This window comes from Hippocampus guttulatus, chromosome 20 (assembly GCF_054856545.1).
Source record: "Hippocampus guttulatus isolate MCC_2025c chromosome 20, RoL_Hgut_1.0, whole genome shotgun sequence".
Taxonomy (NCBI): Eukaryota; Metazoa; Chordata; class Actinopteri; order Syngnathiformes; family Syngnathidae; genus Hippocampus; species Hippocampus guttulatus.
In genome coordinates, this window is record NC_141280.1 from 1,019,539 (window position 1) to 1,038,495 (window position 18,957).

The 18,957-nt window shown below is 54.7% G+C and overlaps 1 protein-coding gene across 2 annotated transcripts in view; it reads right to left on the bottom strand.

Annotated features, from left to right (window-relative positions):
- The window catches only part of LOC147187381 (collagen alpha-1(XII) chain-like), a 56,452-nt gene that overhangs the window by 2,177 nt on the left and 35,318 nt on the right, over positions 1–18,957 (bottom strand). For both annotated transcript variants that reach the window (XM_086101168.1, XM_086101167.1), the window contains 37 exons: positions 18,772–18,901; positions 18,525–18,664; positions 18,321–18,450; positions 17,861–18,000; positions 17,567–17,696; positions 17,101–17,240; positions 16,618–16,747; positions 13,376–13,518; positions 12,940–13,069; positions 12,628–12,770; positions 11,696–11,825; positions 11,492–11,611; positions 11,253–11,399; positions 10,736–10,852; positions 10,244–10,396; positions 10,079–10,153; positions 9,086–9,225; positions 8,874–8,997; positions 8,665–8,808; positions 8,419–8,583; positions 8,302–8,340; positions 7,796–7,934; positions 6,894–7,036; positions 6,715–6,824; positions 4,850–5,008; positions 4,450–4,527; positions 4,259–4,345; positions 2,929–2,982; positions 2,755–2,850; positions 2,051–2,104; positions 1,556–1,609; positions 1,428–1,481; positions 1,267–1,338; positions 1,146–1,181; positions 1,011–1,077; positions 686–940; positions 227–397 (listed from right to left, as the gene is read on the bottom strand). In XM_086101168.1, the coding sequence (XP_085957294.1) occupies positions 227–397; positions 686–940; positions 1,011–1,077; positions 1,146–1,181; positions 1,267–1,338; positions 1,428–1,481; positions 1,556–1,609; positions 2,051–2,104; positions 2,755–2,850; positions 2,929–2,982; positions 4,259–4,345; positions 4,450–4,527; positions 4,850–5,008; positions 6,715–6,824; positions 6,894–7,036; positions 7,796–7,934; positions 8,302–8,340; positions 8,419–8,583; positions 8,665–8,808; positions 8,874–8,997; positions 9,086–9,225; positions 10,079–10,153; positions 10,244–10,396; positions 10,736–10,852; positions 11,253–11,399; positions 11,492–11,611; positions 11,696–11,825; positions 12,628–12,770; positions 12,940–13,069; positions 13,376–13,518; positions 16,618–16,747; positions 17,101–17,240; positions 17,567–17,696; positions 17,861–18,000; positions 18,321–18,450; positions 18,525–18,664; positions 18,772–18,901 (4,339 nt within the window). The remainder of the gene's footprint in view (positions 1–226; positions 398–685; positions 941–1,010; positions 1,078–1,145; positions 1,182–1,266; positions 1,339–1,427; positions 1,482–1,555; positions 1,610–2,050; positions 2,105–2,754; positions 2,851–2,928; positions 2,983–4,258; positions 4,346–4,449; positions 4,528–4,849; positions 5,009–6,714; positions 6,825–6,893; positions 7,037–7,795; positions 7,935–8,301; positions 8,341–8,418; positions 8,584–8,664; positions 8,809–8,873; positions 8,998–9,085; positions 9,226–10,078; positions 10,154–10,243; positions 10,397–10,735; positions 10,853–11,252; positions 11,400–11,491; positions 11,612–11,695; positions 11,826–12,627; positions 12,771–12,939; positions 13,070–13,375; positions 13,519–16,617; positions 16,748–17,100; positions 17,241–17,566; positions 17,697–17,860; positions 18,001–18,320; positions 18,451–18,524; positions 18,665–18,771; positions 18,902–18,957) is intronic.

Here is an 18,957-nt window from a genome sequence, read left to right on the forward strand (position 1 = left end):
GTGTGACGGTAACACGATCGTAGCACGTTTGCAGAAACGTTTGTGAGCTTTTCACAGCCACTTTCGAGCATGACTGGAGCCACTTGGGTCACCCCGTTTGTCACGCAAGTGGAGAAAGATGATGAGCGTTCCAAAGTGTTAGCCTGACGGGCTAACAGGAAGTCTTATGACGGCGGCGGGCGGCGTCCCGGCCGTGAACGGGGAGTGACGTCGGCGGCCTACTGACCTGGGTATCCGTGACCGTTGTAAGGAATACCGGCGCACTGGGACGAATCGCAGTAGCCAGCCGCCCCGGGCGAGCCGCGCGCGCCGGCGTGACCGGGACGCCCAGGAGGGCCGCGAGGTCCCGTGGAACCCGTCGGCCCGGGGGGGCCCGTTCTGCTCTCTCCTGGTGGGCCTGGTGGGAGCGACGCCGTTATCAATGATGACGCAGACGATTCCAAAACAGAGGCAAACACCGTGTCTCAAAATGTGATTGCACCCCGTGCCATAAATCGGGTCCCGCGTGATGGAGAATTTTGTCTCATGACGTCCCCTAAGACGTCCCGTTGTTCCCCACCGTGGCCTAGCGCCACCCTGTTCTGCGTCGTCATGTCCAACTTTGTCCACATGTTCCGAGGACACTTTGTCTGTGTCCGTCAGCATATCAGAAGAACAAGAATCCGGCGTGACGGGAGAAGCTTACCCGGCGGTCCTCGAACGCCCTTCTGTCCAACTCCCGCCACGCCTTGCTCGCCCTTCTGTCCGGCCGGACCCGTCTCGCCGGCCTGTCCGGGCAGTCCCGGGTTCCCGGGGAAGCCATTCCTTCCGGTGGGGCCCAGCTCGCCGCGCGGTCCCGGCATGCCGGGGGGTCCGGCGGGTCCCGGGGGCCCCGGGTTGTTGCTGCGATGAATGCCGCTGGGGATCTGGTTCAGCAGGCCGTTGACGCGGTTCATCTGGGCTGCGAGGAGGACGACGACGGGGACGTCAAGCTCCAGCTTTTTCGGACAAGATGAAGACGTCCGACTCACCGTTGACCAGCTGCTCGCACACCTGCCTGGCGATGGAGCGCATCATGTTCTGAGGAGCAAAGTCTCCCTGGGGACCACAAAGTCGGGCAAAGTTAGTCTTCCGAACGGCGGCGACTGACATCCAGTTGTACTCACGCGCTCGCCCTTGTCTCCTTTTGGTCCCACCGAACCCTGAAAGCAGGCGCACGCGCGTACACAAATCGGTCAGTCCAAAGAACGCTCGCCCGCACCTCGGCCACGGGGTGTCATGACTCACGGGAGCTCCATTGGGACCCGTGTTGCCGGGTTTTCCTTCAGGACCGGGCGCTCCGGGTGACCCCGCGGGTCCCTGAGGGAGAGAAGCCAATGAAGGCGAGATCAACGCCTCAAACGCACGACGATAAAGGGTCCTCGGGCCGCATTTTGCTCCCGGCTCACCATGGGCCCGGCGGGTCCTCGCGGTCCCGACATGCCGTCCTTTCCTTGAGGGCCCTGAACACCAGACAGACGAGACAAAAGGTCAGCCGGTCCCCCGACGCTCAAAGTCGGGCCGGCTCGCAACTCACCCTCACTCCGGCGGGTCCGTTGGGGCCGCTGGGGCCACGAGGTCCCGGTGAGCCCTGCGCGCGCACACAAGTATCAACAGGAGACCCTTGATTTGGTCGTAAATAACTGACAGCCCTCCAAAAGAAGTTTCGCAATTGCCTTTTGGGGCCACGAAAAAACAAATGACCGAATCACGAGACGCTGCGCGCTCCACGTCCTTCGCGTTTAGCTCCGCCTTTCAAGTGGAGCCCCAGTAAGCAATCCAAACTGCTCTCGGCCGGCGTGGCGACAGCAGAGGACGTTTATTGAGCAGGAAGGCTGCGCGGGAACTCGGTCCCCGAGCGGATCCGGCCTAGATCTTCCATCGCTCTGACTTCGGAGTCTCGGCCCGCCGGTTCCCTCCCGGTCGCGTCGTCACGTTGCCCGATGAGCGCTTGAGCCGCCAGGAGGGTCGGCATGCCTGCCCGCCTCCGCAAGCAGAAACACGAGAAAAACAGGCAGGAGCCAAAACTTACTTTGAGTCCGGGTAGACCAGAGTCTCCGGGTTCTCCCTTGGGTCCGGGCCGACCCTGAAGGCAAAAACCCCCCAAAACACAGCAAACGGTATCAAGGTGGTGCCGGTTTGTTGGCGACAATTCATTCACTCGCCGCGTCCGTCAAAGTGCGACTTTGCACGGCTGCAACTCGCGATCGCTTCAATAATCAATGAATGGGTCAATTCTTTTGGGGGGGGATTAATCGATGAATCGGAATGAAAAAAAACAAACATTGTTTTTCATTTGTATCCTTCCTTCGAAAAGTGGACACCAATCATATGACTCTTCGGTGCCTGCTTTGTCGATGATCGTTTTCCAAAGCAGATGTTTCCTTTTGAACGAAAATCGTTGTCATTGTTGCGCCTCTCGATGCAATGCCGACACCGAGGTTGCGTGGCACATCTGTGGAAAGGCACGACGCTTCAAGCTGCCGGATACTCGCAAGGCATCCAGTCAACTCGCCGTTTTTTCGACAGGCGTCCACGCCGACAAAATAAACGCAGCTCAATTTGTTTCGGGAGGCGGTGGGAAAATCGTTGCGGCCAGGAGACGACTCCAATTTGATTTATGAGCCGCAAGGCTTTGCGGAATGGCGCCTGACGTCAAGGAAGCTTTCTTCACATCTCCGGAGTAATCCCCGCTCATCCTCAGATTTATGTGCGGGCCTGCGAGCGTCTACTCACAACCTCTCCCGGGATGGAGCGTCCGCTGGGTCCTTGCGGACCGGGCAGGCCCATGGGTCCGGGCGCTCCCAGGTCGCCCCGAGGGCCCACCGGCCCCTGCGAGACCAGAGAAGTCTCTTAAGGTGCTGCTGTTGTTGTCGTCGTGTGCATTTTTTTTAGTTGAAAGAAACTTACAGGCGCACCGAGCTCTCCTCTTTCACCTCGTGGTCCTTTTTTGCCGGGAGCACCCTGAGGGGGAACAAGATCAGGAGAAACATTGTTCTGCAGAGGAGCCCTGCATGTATTGGCAGCGTGACATTCAATGGTTCACCCATTGGTGGATTTTTGCGGTCGGGGGGCTTCCTGTTTTTTTGTTTTTAATTCAGTTGATGTGCAGGAAAGATCAGTGAGTGGCTCGCGTGGTTGCTGAAAGTTGTTTGTGTCACTGTGGCAACCGGCTGGCCACCTTTGGCCCTTGTTTGTTTGCATTTCATTTGCATCACGGACGTCCTTGGCAGCCGCAACGATTCAAACGTTCGACTAAAACCTGTTGTCACCCGGACGTGCGCCTGACGCCCTTTGAATTCGGAATCTTATCGTCTTTGGTTTGGCAGAGTGAGCCGCAAGCTCTCAACTCGCAAAGGAGTGAGTGAGGTTGCAGCTCACCGAGTCGGACTGACAAAGATGAAGAACGGCAATCAAGGCAAGCTGATTTTCAGCGGCAGCATGACATCGCCGCCATCTGCAGCTGCGAGGCGTCACTTCGCTTCCACATCAAATATTCCTTCCTTCCGTCTGCCGTGAAATCATCTCCCTCTATAATTTCCTACCCTGACTTAAAAATAAACATTTGAAAATAGAATTTGATCATACCGTTGACCCATCATTTTCGGTATGCCTTTCATATATTAAAACTCTTGCTACATTGCAGCTCATCGTTTTTTGTTTTTTTTTTGGGGGGGGGGATAATTTCTTCCGGGCTGAATTTGGAGTCGCCTGCCTTTGGCGCAGTACCGCTTCATGCCATCACATGCTGGGCGGCAGCACTGAGGTCCACCAGAAAAGAGTCATGAAAGGGAAACTCAACCCAAGTTTCTGATCGATATCGAATGAGCAAATCTTCCGGCTCAGCTGCTGTTCACCTTGTCGTCGAAAAAATTTGGATTCTAAACTCAAATGTGGCTGACGAGGGCCGCCATTTGCGGGGCTTTTCCATTCAAGGAAGGCAACACTACTCGCTGTCCCCGCGTTTATGACAACATAGCATGCATTCCAACTTTTCTTTTTGGTCCATGTGTCGTGGCTGATGTTTCAAGGTTTACAATTAGCATGACATTGATGCAAAGAGCCCGTCTTTGGTGTTTTGCAATATAGCATTTGTACGATGACATGACCGGATTTGCTCTGGGTTGTGGCGTTTAAAGATACAATATGGAACTGTTTTTTTTTTTTTTTTTTTTTTTTTTTTTAAGTCTCCTTTCTAGAATGCCCCGCTGACCGAGGTGGACAAGTTGCGCGTGCTCACCACCGGTCCCTGTGGTCCTTGCGCTCCGGTGGCCGAAGTGGCGCACTTGCAGGCGTTGGGGAGCGAGGGACATTTGCTCTCGTCTCTCTGAGCGACAGCAGAAGAGAAAAAGGAGAGAAACAAAAAGTCATTTTTGAGTGTCATAGTCGCAGTCGATAACCAAGTGCGCTTGCGTTTCCACGGCTACGGACCAGCGCGGGCAGGTCACAGCAGCGGTCTCGGCTGGTCCAGGCCACGCTGCAGACAATATCGAACATCTGGAGCTGGAACTGAAACAAGACAAAGATGCCCGGCTGTGAGAGGAGCTGGCGACGGAAGGAAATAAAACCAGCGCGCGCGTCGACGGGACACCCCCAGGAAATTTACGAGCAAACCCGACGCTCCGGGACAAGGCGGCAGAGGCGCGTGCCTCTGTTTTCTTTTCATGCGATTGGCATGCGCAACCACATGTGTCAAACCGGAAGCCCCAAAAAGCGCCGCCGCCGATCCCGAGACAGAAGCTCAAAGGGGCCTTCATATTTGATCGCAAGCGCGAGTGAGAGTGATCGGAAGACGCTGGAATGAAAGCCGCAAATGTCTGAGATGACTTACAGTTGCCGAGTCTCCCCCGGAGCCGACGGACTTGGCCATTTTCCCCAGGACTTGGTATCCGTCTCTGGACGTGTTCCCGGCCGCTTTGATGCTCTTCTGGGCCACGTGTTGGCAGTCCACGTTGAGTTGGACGCCAGTGGACGAGACCAGGATGTGCAGCTGGACGACAAGGCACACACACAAATGCTGGATTGGCGCACTCCTTCGGAAGCGTCTGACTCCATTTTGGAGTGTTGTTGCATATTTGGCCCCCCCGAGAATTCAGCTGGAACTCAACAAGGGGCCAAGCGCTTCCAGCGCAAACGCACGTTCCCAAGAAGCGCAACAAGCTGCTTAGCGTTCGCACCGAGGCGCAGCGGCCACTTTGTCTTCGGCAGTTGGAAGAACTTGTTCCAAAATTGGAAAGCATTCATCTTTTCCCTCAGAATTCGACACATCAACGCGCCATAAAGACAGAAATGAAAGACAGCCTCCAACATCTTGAAGCCTGTCTTTTAGAGGCATCGAAAAAAAAAGGGGGGGGGGATGTTATTTGTAGCAATTTGCGGGAAGCAAATGAAGATGGAGCATTTTGGATGAAGCTTGGATGACCACAAATGGCGGAGAAAGTGACGTGCTGCCAATCCGTGCCGGATGCAGCGTAACTGCTGCAAGGGAAAAGCCAAGCGGAGGATGAAGTTTGGCGTTGAAAAACGGCGCGGTGGAGTGCGATGAGTGCAAAGTGATGAACGCTTTGCTTTGCGCTCTCATCGCACTTCCCCCGTCACCTCGTTTGCCGCTGCGGAAAAAGCGCAGGAGCTTCCGGGTGGCTGCGTGAACACATCGGCTCCTCGTCATTCACACGCACGCAACCGATTTGATTTGCTACTACTTGACTACTTGCGTTTGTCTGGCGTGTGGGAGGCTCGCTGGTCCAAAGTCGAGCTCTTTTTTTTTTTTTTGAGCTAATAACTGATCCAGCGCAACCTGCAATTGTTGACTTGATGTCGACGACTCATTTCTTAAGGTGAAGCGGTTGACCAAAATGATTTTTTTATTTTTTTTTCATCCCTCTTGATTGCAGCTTGTGGCGGATACATTTGTCAGCCCGCACGGATGGCGCTCATTCCGTCAGATATTTTCATTCCAGTGCAGGAGTGAGACTGTACACTGTAGCAAAACAGGAGGGAGGGGGGGCACGTGCGCTGGTGGTGGTGGGGTGAGGGGGTGAGGGGGGGGCGCAGTGGGCGGCTGACCATCTAAATCATTCTCGGCGGCTCTGGTGATTCCAAATTGCTACTTGAGCAAGCGCGACCGCAAGAAGTCCCGAGTGAGCTCCCAGAAGCGAGAGCGAGCGCCTGCGAGCCCCCGGCCCCCCCCCTCCATCTCCCCCTCCCCTCCTCCTTCCCCTGATGTCATTGTTTGAGTGCGCTGACCCGACACTTTCCAGGCCGGGACGCCACCGAGGCGGGCTGAGGCCGCGCTGTGCGGTTCTGGGACGTCTTGACTATTGTTGACAATCGAGGCAGTTTGGAGTCCGAGGCCGCCTTGGGAATCGTTGGCTCCTTGCCAGCTGCCTCGTCACGCTATAATGGACGCATTTTCATATGGCGGCCTGTGAAGTCCACGAAAAACGGCTGCGTCATCGGGAATAAGCAAACGCTCGCAATTAATTTTTTTTGAGGGGGTTTTTTGCAACCTTTCCCCCACTGGAAATCCACGTGTGGTTTCAAACCGATCCCCAGCCGCTTCACGATTCATTTATCGCAATTAGCGTCAATTCTCCATGGATTGTCACTATTCGTGCTCGGGCTCGGTGCTCGCGGGGCAACATTTCCACGGCGTATTTTTTCGCTGTGCGAGTGGGATCACGCTCGCGCGCTCACCTTGTGGAAGCTTCCGTGGAAGAGCTGCTTGACTTCGGGCTCGTCAAAGGTCACCCGCTGGATCTCGCCGCGCTCGTCCTTGTTGTAGAAGGAGACGGTCTGCCGGGAGGCTGAGAGGCGACGACAACTGCGTCAGGATCTCCGCGGCCGGCTGGCCGTGTTCAACGGCGCCTACTCACGGTCAACGGTGACGCCGGTCTCGGGCTTGTGGTCGGCGGAGGACACCCGCCACACGTCGAAGGCGTCGGCCGGCGTGTCGGGCAGGAGGCGCAGCATGAGGATGATGGTGTAGGCCGAAGGGAGACCCTCCGGGTGCACCTCGCTGCCCGGGAGACGCAAGTTCAAGTCGGGCTACGCTCAAATCCTCAATCGCGCGAGCGGCTGTAAAACTGAAACGGTCCCCTTCAACTTGCGCAAAAGTGCCGGGGATTTCAACGAGGGGAGGGGTGGAAATGACAAACGGGTCACCGCGTTTGAATGGTGAGCAAGCGACGTACGCGACTGACGAACGGCAACAATGGCGGCCACGTGAAGGCGAACGCCGATGGCGCGGCGGCTCGTAGGAAGGAGGAAAGCGAACCGAAAGTGCGCGGCCACTCGGAAAACTTCTTGCGTGCGCGAGAGAGCGTCACGGCGCAATCATTTCGAGCGAGAGAAGCTGGCGCCGGGACGCTTCTTCGCACAATAAACAATGACGAGCTGCCATTTCCCGCTCGGGGCTCCTGTTGTCCAGCCGCCTTGTTGCCAGGCAACAAAAACACCTTCCAGCTACCGAGTCGACGGCGCAAAACATCTGCTCATTTGGAGAATGCGGACGCAATTCAACCATTTTGCATCTCGGCAGATGTGAAATGTTTGAAATCACCTCTGATATGCATCGGCATGCACCAGAGTTGCATTGCGTACGTTTTACGCCCATCGGCAGATGTTTGGTGGACGGGACTGCGTTTGGACTGTACGGTGGACCCCGCGGGGGACCGGTCCGGTCTCGCCTATTCTGAATAAGCGGCCAGTCAAACAACGGGCGAGTTGCTGCGAGCGGTGCGGCGAGCGAGGCGGGGGGGGGGGGGGGGGGACTCACGCGCTGGGTGCGGTGAGGAAGGCGTTGGGATGCAGTCGGTAGGCCGTGAAGCTGTTGAAGGAGCCCGGCTCCATGGACACGCCCCTCACCCGAGCGTACGACTTCTCCGTCAGGTTGAAGGCTTCCAGCATCCTGAAGCCTGTCGCCGAGCAACAACAGCGACAGCAAGGCCGCGATCAGACGACGGGACAGCCTGGCAAGATTGCCGGGGCGCCAACCTTCAGTCCGGCTTTTTTTTTGGGGGGGGGGGGGGGATTTTGGGAATGGATCCATTCAGGGGTTTTTTTCTTTCAATGAAACTGTAACATGTTAATTTGAAACTTTTGCTATTTGAGTCCCCCCCCCCCCCCCCCCCCCCCCCCCACGAATTGCACAATGTGGAGGTTTTCAGCTATTCCTCAAAGGCAGGCACAGATGAGCAGAAAAGTGTCTCGAAATGGGGCTCCAGCGGTGCGCTCATACGGTGCTCCCCGCCCAACGTGTCGACTGCGAGGCCATCTACTCACCGGGAGACGTGAAGCCGTTGACAAAGATGAGCGGGCAGCCTGCGGCGCAACAGAGCAACGTGAACAGGCGCGCGCTTTTGCCGCGGCGCGCCGTCCGCGGCGCCGGCGGCTACTTACTGGACGTGGCCGTTTCGCAGATGAAGCTGATCAGGTTCTCCTTGATGGTGTCGAAGTGGTCGAAGTCGTCCACCACGAAGACGTGCCTCTCGCTGGGCTTGCTGCTGATCTCCTGCAGCTCCACAAAGTCCACGTCGGCCACGCCCACGGCGAAGACCGTGTAGCCTGAGGGCGGCGCGGGAGACATCTTAGCAAAAGGAAAAACGACGGCGCGGGGGCGGGCGCACGCTCGCGCGCGGCGCTTACCTGCGTGTTGCAACCTGGCTGCGTTCTTCCTCACTTCGTCCTGCGAGCGTCCGTCCGTGATGACCACCACCACCTTGGGGACGTTCCTTCTCATGCCGTTCTCCACCGTGAAGGCTCTCTCGTAGGTGTGCTTCAGTGCCACGCCTGTCGGGGGCGTGGCCGCCGTTAGTGGCGCCGCGCGCTCCAGCGACCGCGCGCGCGAGTCTGACCTGTTTTGGTATTTCCGCCTTTGTAGCGGATGTGACGCGGCGCCGCCATGGCGACGCCTTTGTCTTGATACGAGTTGAACTTGAACTCGGTCTTGGCGTCGTCGCTGTACTGCACGAAGGACACCTGCGCGCAAAGACGGCACCGCGGCCGTCGTCGTCTTTGCGGTCCGTTTGACGGCGAGCGCGAGCTTCCCGAGGACGAGCAGACAAACCTGCATCCCGGTGGGCCCGATGACGTCAAAGGCGGCGATCATGCTGGAGACGAAATGCGCGACTTTGACGAAGCTCTCTTCGCCGATGCTCCACGAGCCGTCGATGAGAAACAGCACGTCCGCTTTGGCCCCTTTGCAAACTGGGAGGAGAGGCAAAACGAAGCGAGCTTGGCAAGACAAGCAGAGTCGAATCACAAGTTTTAGCAAAACGAGTGCTACAGGTCCAAGTATTGACGACTTAAAGCTGGCTGGAGTCCAAGTCGTGTGACTGTAGTCGCCCGCCTCTGGCACTTTGCGCAGCCAGGAAGCTTTCAAGAAGCAGCGAACTTTCCCCCAGAGGACAAGTGACGGGACAAGAACGTCCAAGCTGAAAGTGAAGCCGCAGTCGTGTACGACTTGGATTTGGTTTTTACGAGCCCACTGGCGTTTTGAATGGTCCCGTTCCCCTCGTGAAGCAGCACCACATGTGGCGGCCATTAACGCGCTGGCACGGGCTCGCTACAGAAGGAGTTTGGTTGGTGCTCGCTCGCTCGCTGGCTCAGAGTCTGGCCGCCGCCACAGCGCCTCCTTGGCGGTCGGCCAGGCCGGGCCCGCCCGGCCTGAACGAAAGGACGGCGCATCCATTGAGCGCTTGAAAAGCCGCTCGAGAAACTGCCGGATCGTCGCGGTAGGGCTTACGTTCCACATCATGCGCGCGCCAACTGCGCAAAGTCGCAACCGAGTATTTGCGGCCTCATTGGCGACTATTCAAGTTCAAAGTTTCATGCGTCGCCCTCGTCACCAACAAACAATCCGGCAGATGAAGGAGAGGCGCAGCTCTTATTTTGTTCCCGCTTCCGTTCTTCCTTCATCCAAGCCACCTGGTACAGATTACAGTTCCTTCGAAAGAGCAGTGGCGGCCTCGATTCAAATTCGCTGACCTCATACAAGTGTACCGTACAAAACAAAAAAAATCCGCTACGCTACCCAATCCACAATAAGCGAACAGCCTACCTGCCCAGGACGGGGGGATGGTGGGCGGCGGACTGGGAGTGGGCGGGAGCGTGGGCGCGGGAGTCGGCTTGACCACTGCGACAGAGCAAGCGCGCAGGGTGTGTTAGAGCAACGCCTTGGGAACGGGCGGGGCGCGGCGGCGGCGCTTCGGGACGGCGCGCTCACGGGTTCGCTCCTTGGCGCTGACGCCGGGTCCCTCCAGGTTGGGCGTCTGGACGTAGACGGCGGCGGCGTAAGGGGCGTCGGGGGAAAGTCCGTCGAAGCAGTACTGCGGCAGACCGGCGGGGATGGTGACCTCCTGCTGACCTCTGCTGGACGCTGCGGGTCAAGAAGACGAACGAGGTCAGCGTATCGCAGCGACGGTCCGTGCTCATTTCCTGTTTGCCCATCTTTGGAGCTTCGAATGACATATGAGCGACCTTTGAATTCACGCGAGACGATTCACGAGCTTCTGTTTGAAGTTTTCAAAGCGTGCGGGCTTGCGTGAAACGCCGTTCCGTATGACTTCTATGACAAATGAGGAAAATAACACACGCTGGTGGCCCGGCCACTTTCAATCCAGGCCAACACCTGCGGCGTGTCCGAAGCGCACGGAGGAGCTAAACATTTGAGGGGGGGACCACGCGCGCAAACAAGTGGCGGAAGAAGTCCACTCACGGTCCAACGGGTTGAGGCGGATGCGGTAGGACGTGGCCGCTCGGTGAGGCGTCCACTTGATGCAGAACTTGTCGTGAGCGATGTCGTACGTTTGGATGTTGCTCACGTTCAGGAACACTGGAAAAAGACGGCTTTCATTGTTTGGATTTCACTACTTCATCAATTCATATGTCTGAAAAGTTCTCTAGATGCAAAACTGTTTACATCACTCTTTATAGATCTATTTTTTTTTCTTCATGACTATATTGAGAAATTGCAAGCATTGCAAACGTGTGATGTAAATATGACATAACAACCGGTCTTATATTTGAGCAAAGTGGCCTGAAAAATGGTTGTAGTGTATTTTATCTACGCGGGCTAAGAAAGGTCGAATAGGATCTAAGTATGGCGTTAAATGTCTCAATTTGGATAAAAAGGGACTCCACTTTGATGAAAACGGCTTTGGACATGTTCGGTTTCAAGTCGAACGAGCTAGCTTGCGAAGCTAACATAGCCTAGCGCGAGAGTCGGCTCGTACGTGTGGTTCCCGGGCCGGCCAGGGGTGCGCTGGGGCCGCCGGTGTACTGCGCCAAGACTTGCACGTCGTAGGTGGTTCCGGGCTTGAGGTTGTGCAGCGTGTAGGCCGTCACGTCGCCCACAAAAACGTCGGTGACCTGGTCGGAGCCTGCCGGAGGAAACGCAGCGAGTAAAAGCGAGGAAGGCGGGACCGAAAAACGGGCGCGTGTACTGCGGATGCGGCAAAGTGATCGCAGCCACCTCTGGGCGAGTATATGACTCTGTATCCTTCCACCGGCGCCGCCACGGGGTCCCAGGCCACTCGGAATCGCGTGTACCACTCGTCGGACACGCGCAGGTTCCTCGGGCTCAGCAGGCCGACTGCGGAGGGCAAAGAGGAAACGTCGACCAAAGATTAGGTGGACCCAATCATCGTTTCGGGCGCGGACGTCTGCAATGCGTCACTTGTGCGTCCGTTGCCGTTGAGGAGTCCCCCGGGGCCTTCGGCGTAGATGGCCTCCACCGTGATGTTGTAGGGCGTGTCGGCTCGCAGGTTCTGCAGCCGGGCGTTGTTTCTGTTGCCTGAAACCACGGCCTGAAGATACAACGTTAACAATCAGCATCAGAATTAAAAAAAAAAAAAAAAAAAAATCACGCATTGACTCCTCCCTTCCTCCCCCACCAGTGCATCTGGTTTTTAGTCAACAATCGCGTTCCACGGTGTACAAATTTGGAGGCTGGCAGCTGCCATCAGTATTTCAGCTCCTCATGAATTCCATCGGAACGGCTGCAGTGACGGACGGTGTTAGTTTAAGGCCGCCTTGTAATGACTCCCACCAATCAGCGGCAGGTGATTTATGAGCTGACGGCGCGCCGGATGACACGATGTGACTTCATCGCTTAGGTTGGACGCCCAATCAAGGCTGCGCGCGGCGAGGGCAGCTCCAGTTGACCCAAATAGTGCATTGACTTCAAAATGACCCCCCGCCCCAAGGCATCATTTTTTTTCCCTCCTTCAGTCTTCCCTTATTTGTGCCGCCCACTTCATGGCAAATTTTTCAGCAATCTTTTTTTACGGTTTCTTTCGCAGAAATCTTGAAAGCGCCTGACAACGGCGGCCCACAAAAGCGTGTTGATGCGATGTTTTAAAGTCGCATACACGTCACGGCTTTCAGCAAACGGAACGGAGGAAGAAGCCGTGCCCCCTTAAAATAGAGCTGAACATTTTGACATCTTGCATTTACTTTAGTTCTGAACATGTATGTATCTTGTTTGCCCATCTATGGCATTTCACACAAGACATATCTGTATTAAGTTGAATATGTTTGCCGTCTTTATTGACAGTTCACGCCGAGCGCTCGCCTCCGCCGTGGCAAACGGGGCTGGAGCGTACTCACATATTGGGTGATAGGGTCCCCCGTCATGGGGGCGTAGGCGATGCGGTACTGCCTGACGGGACCCTCGGCGTGGTCCCACCCGACGGTGAGAGAGTTGGTGGTGGCTTCAAACACTCGCATGTTCCGAGGTCCGGCGCGCGGCACTGTGAGGGCAACGCGTTTAGCATTCTGTCAATCTCACTGCTTATCCCTCCCCCCATCAGAAGCCCTTTTCTGCCTCGAAACAGATCGGGCGCCCCTCTTTAAACAGCCGGACCGCATCAATTTCCAACATCGGTGTGCGCGAAGTTAGCCTGCCAACGTTGTCCTCACATGTTTTGCCGTTGCTCTTGAGCGACAGTCCCTCGCCGTCGGGGTACATGGCGACCACGGTGACCCGGTAGGGCGTGTCCTGGATCAAGCCGTCCAGGAAGGCGTTGTTGACATTGCCGGGAACCAGCACCTTCGCAAAAAGTCAAACAACACGCTGATGTCATGGCGCCGTCCGTCATCGCTGGCAGCTTGCGGCGTAACGCCACCAGCACACATCATCATCATCATCGAGCAGGATCTCCGCGGCCAAATACTAACAGAGGCTCGGGACGGATGCAAACACGTCCCACGTGCAGCAGGAGGTAAATACACGGACGGAGAAGGTTACTGCAGAATAACCCAATTGAATTTCTTTTTTTTTTTTTTTTAATTGCCAGTTTTGGCTGAGAGACAACAGAGACGGAAATCAAGAAAGAACTAAAATGAAGAGACTCACCGACTGGGGCGGCGAGGCGGAGTTCCAGGGGACGTACTCCACCCGGTACTGCTGCACCTGGCCCGCGGCCGGCTCCCAGCGCACGTTGAGGCTGCTGGGGGTGGGGTTGAACACCTGAAGGTTGCGCGGGGGCGTGCGAGGAACTGCAAGGAGCACAGGGCGAAATCGTTTCACCTCAATTTGGCCGCCAATCAGCTGGAACGGATGCGATCACGGAGAGCCAACGCAGATTTGCCGCGCGGTCGCACTCAAACTCGGGTCCGCCAACAACGTTCAACCGGAGGCAACCGGGCGCTCCTTGCTTGCCAAATTTGTTTCATCTTCAATTCAAAAGGCTTCTTCACTCGGACGTTGCAGGTGCCGTGGAGGCTTCCCGACGTCTCGGGCAAGATGGGGGGCCTCCGCTTCGTTTGATTCTCAACTCTTAGGTCACAACCAGCAAACTGCACAACCTACAAGATCGAGCCTGATGCGGCAGTAAAGCAAGAGCGAGTCTGCTGGATGGCAACGACGAAAGGTGAAAGATCTTCCAACAAGCAAGAAGAATGCCGTTGCCGTGACCTGGACTGAGGACAACCTCCACAGACATCATCAAACCTTCTGCCATTTTCTTGTCTCGCCACATTGGAGCCAGCAGACGACGGGCTACTTCGGCTCGTCTTCCTCTCTACCCTTTGAGGACAAAATTACCTTTGGCGTTGATATGACGAGCATGACAGCGATTCCTGAAAAGCCTCAGGAATCAGAACCGGTGGGAGAGTGCGGCTGATAGTTTTTACACATGTCGACGGACGACAAAAAAAGACGACGACGTTCAAATCAATCTGATTTACAGGTAGGCATGGCCCGGAGTGGTGAAAGACCGCTAAGCACGACTGTCTCCCAGTTCTGAGTTTGGGGTTAGAATTTCAGCCACGGCATTCCTGCGCGGATTTCTCATTTTTTCCTCTGTGCTTGCTCGCATTGAAAAAAAAGAAAACATTCATATTAACTCCATTGAAGACTCTGAATTGTCCAGTATGGATGAGAAACGCGAGTGTCAACTCTTGTTTTTGTCTGTAAATTGGCTGGCAACCACTCCTCATCTCGTCTTCTTTGAGAAGAAGTATTTCGATTTGTTGTGTTCAGAAAAATAATGTTTCATCAAAATACATCACGCAAGGGAGCGGTGACAGCTCTGTTGAAGGCTGAGGCATCAGCTGAAACTGCCAGCGCGCTCTGACAATTTCACCCCCCCACCCCCCAAAAAAAATTTCTGTGTCTGAACACAAGAAGGTGTAAAACTTCTGCGCCCCCCTCTTTCCCAAAGTCCTCTGGGACAGGCTTCAGTTCAGCATCCAAGTTCTGCTTTGTGACTTCAGGACTTGGACGAACTGCTTTGGCAAATGGAACCCTGATTTCTGCTGTCTACCAGGACATCCTGCAGACAAACATCCGCGCTTATGCAGCACGCCTACAACCCCAAAACGTGAAATCCAGCTCTAAGTGGTTAAAAACTAAAGTACATGAAGGTCTGGGAGCAGCCAAGTCACAGTTTCAACTTTTGCAAATGAGATGATGCTGCGCTATGTCCTTATGACACAGCCCATTGTCACAAAATATGACTGCATTCCAACAATTCTGTCAAGAAGAGGTGGCTAAAAAATTCCTCTACTGCAATGCAAATGACTCGTGGGTAGTTATCACAAACATTTAGATGCAATTCTTGCTGCCAGGCACTTTTTCAGTTCGGGAGACTCTCCCCTTTTCCCCACAGAGGATTTTCGCACAACAAATCGAGCCGTCACTTTCCAACTGCCTTTTACATTGACTTGGTTTGTCTTTGCGAGACTTTCGAACTGGCCTGCTGATGTGAAACATTTACGCGTGAGAAATGGGTTAGTCATGGGGTTCATTGATGGAAAGCGTGGGGCTGCAAATGAAGGAAAACAGCTAAAGTGTCCTGAAGGAAAAGCTCAGCTGGCTAAAGCAAAGCAGATGTGCGCAAGTGTATACATGGCACTCAGAGACACTTGAGTTCCAAGAAGAGCGAAAAAAAAAAAAAAAAAAAAAAAAGGACGCAGTAGGTAGTGAGACAGCCTGCAGACGATGTGCTCAGCAGTTACACAACTGCTCTTGTGTAAGCACAAGCAGACCTCACCAGATTTCCATCGGTCTGCTGCCTCCACTTCAGTCTTTGCTCGCATTCCAGCTCGTGACTTCATCCTTGTCAATCGCAACCATCGCCTCCACAAGTAGTGCTGGCTGGACACTCACCAATTACAAACACGCCCTTACTCCACGGATTATTCAACTAGCTTAATTTGAGTTTTGATTCATTTTTACTTGACTCCCTAAATTCATTTCCCATCATTACAGATAATTGTTGGAGGCCGTGCCGGCCTAAAAGCTTCTGTTGTTTAAAAATTGTCAGTCTAATTGAAAAAAAAAAAAAACATCTGCAATTAACCTGGATTCTTTCAGGCTGTTTTCTTTAGCTCAGGAGTTGTCGAAATGCGGAATGTGGGCTCCCTCTTGTGGCACGTGAAAGAATCACTGCCTAAGTACGCCTCCGTTGTTGGAACTTTAAGTTCAATGCATCTGCACGTACTCTTTAAGAAGCGTTTGTTTTGAACAAGTATTCAAGTACAATTTGGACTTATGTACTCTCTCTTTTTTTTTTTTTTTAAACTACAGTATTTCTACTTTGACTTTTGCCACTTGCCAAGTGTTGAGCAGTACATCACGCAGACTTCAAGAAAAATTTCAACTTGATGTTTGCCACTGGAAGTCTGTGTGGAATCTTTGCGCGGCGCTCCAATTAAGATGGGACTTTGCTGAGTGAGCGCGACACGCCGTCTGCACGCCAGCCTGTCTAACACAACACACGCCTGCGCACACGCACACGCGCACACACACAGGCGGTGATGTTTGGGGGAAAGTGTCAAGAATCCAGCAAGTGGAGCTCGGTAAGCAAAAGCAACAATTATTTGTTTTCAGTTGTGCTGATAAGCAACTTTTTGCTTCTCATTCACCATTTTCTGTAGGGGTGGAGCAGAGGTGGGAGGAAGCCACGTGACTATTGTCTCCCAACTCTGTTTTTGGGCTCTAAATAAGTTTTCCAGGTTCACATTTGAATGTGACACCGGCCTCCCACAGGGATCAATCTCGAGTCTTTTACTTCTTCACCGAGAGCTTTCCAGTTCATCTGGGAGCTTCCTCGGAGCGCTCGCGTGAAAAGAGCGAATTGGAGGTGGACTTACGGGTTTTTCCAAGCTCAGACTGCCGCAGACCCTCGCCCTCCGGGTACACGGGCACCACAGTGACGGTGTAGGGCGTGTCCGAGAGGAGGTTCCTCAGGACGGTGTTGGTGGTTCCCCCCGATACCTGCTCCTGATCCCACACAAATGCACACGCAGGAATCAGGATGCGAGCACTCACATTTCCAAGCCTTGAACATCTTTGCGGAAACAGTAGCCTTAAATGCATCAAGCCTTTCACCCGGTGGGAAACTCTACAAATGCAAAATATCCTGACTTCTTTTCGAAATGAAGTGCTGACAATAGAGAGACTGCTTGCATGCTTTGGATTTCGAGTTCAAGTGAAAAGAAAAGCTTTTTCTGGAAGTCAAAGAGGCATTTTTGTGGCACCAAGGTGTTGGACCTAGTGTAAGCAATCAAAGCAATGTTGTTGCTCATATTTGGCATGCACAAGAAGAAAGGAAGAAAGCGAACACGGGCACGAACCATGTCCTCCGCGCCGCCGGCTGCGGGCACGTAGAAGAGTCGATACTGGCGCACGTTTCCCTCGGCCGGCTCCCAGGTGACCTTGAGTGAGCTGGTGGTGGGCTCGGTCACCTGCAGGTTCTTGACTCCGCCCAGCGCCTCTGTCCGACACAGCGGGCAAACGTTGGCGATTTCCCATCTGGCTCACGCGCGGCGAGACAAATTGGGGTGGAGGCTTCCACACACTGAAAGTCCACTAACTGGTTTTCTAGGATCGATCGCGTGACCGTGCGCAAACGGCGCAAATGTGTCCTTCGTTTCGGCAGCCGTGCCCAACATGGGATTGAGGGAGATTGATGAATTGCTTGGCTTCATTCTTATTCCACAGACGCAACATTTTTGGACTGTGAAAGCCACTTAAAAAATAATAATAATAATAATTGACTGCAGCCCGAGTTGATGGGCGGATTTCCAAATCTCAACTTACTGGTCTTGCCGTTGTCTGACATGCTTTTTCCCTCCACGTCGGCGTAGATGGGCACCACCGTCACCGTGTACTCCGTGTCGGGCTGCAGCTCCCTCAGCATCGTATTGGTCGCCATGCCCGATTCCTGAGTCTGGACAAACACACACACAAGACCTCCGTCACTTCTTTTTTGCAAGCGTGGCTCTTTCAGCATGAGAGTTATTGACGCAGAGAAAAGCGAGGTGGACTAAAAATATGCTAAATTCCTCCAAGATTAACTAAATTCGCATCGCGTTTGGAAAGGACGTAGCGCACCATGAGCTGGTCTCCTCCGGCGACGGGCTGGTAGCTGATCCTGTAGTGGCGCACGTCGCCCTCGGCCGCGTCCCAGCGCACTCGCAGCGAGTTGGTGGTGGGGTCGCTCACGCGGAGGTTCTTCACGCCACCCAGAGGTTCTTTAAAAAGAAAGAAAGACGAGACGAGACGTCGGACAGACTCGCGTGGTATGCTTGTACGTTCAACTTCATGGCAAGGTGACTTTGAATCCTTTCTTTGTGTTTGTTTCTATGCCCGTCCAAACTCCAAATAGCTCCTCGGAGTGAAACCGGTCCGCGGCGCAAGAAGCGGCGAGTGTCGCTAGGATAGCGCATTCCGGCACTTGTTGATCACGTCTGACAATGGCGTCCATGTCTGAGCGCAAGATTCAATTATCTGGCTGGCATAAAATGCCAAGCAATGTTTGTTCCCGAAGGCCTCCTCGGACGCTCGCACTTACTGGTCTTGCCCTTGTCGGCCTGCACGACGCCCTCCACGTCGGGGTAGACGGGCACCACGGCCACGTTGTACACCGTGTCCGTGTCCAGGTTTCTCAGGACCAGGCTGGTGGTGCCACCCGACACCTCCTCCTGCAGAAGCGGGCACATGAGACCGGGCACGACGACTTGGTCAAGTAAGGTGAGGATGGCGCGGCGGCACCTACCGTGCGCTGTTCTCCGTCGTTTTCCGCCGAGTACGTGACCCTGTAGCTGCGCACGTTGCCCACCGCAGGGTCCCAGCGCACCGTCAAAGTGTTGATGGTCGGGTCCACCACCTGCAAGTTCTTCACCCCCCCCACCGGATCTGACGGCGATAAAGCGCAGGAGGTTGGCCGAGGCGTAAACGCACGCCACGTGGAGATGGAGCAACATTCGCGTGGCTGCATTCTCGTGTCGAGGCGGCCCACTCACTCGTCTTCCCGTTTTCGGTCTGCGGCAATCCCTCCATCTCGTGGTAGACGGGCACCACGGTGACGCTGTACTCGGTGTCCGACTGCAGGTTCTTCAGCACCGTCGAGGTGGTGGATCCCGACACCTGGTCCTGGTTTCGAGAGGCAGACGCACATGTGACACTTGTATGGGGAAGATGCAAAGGCC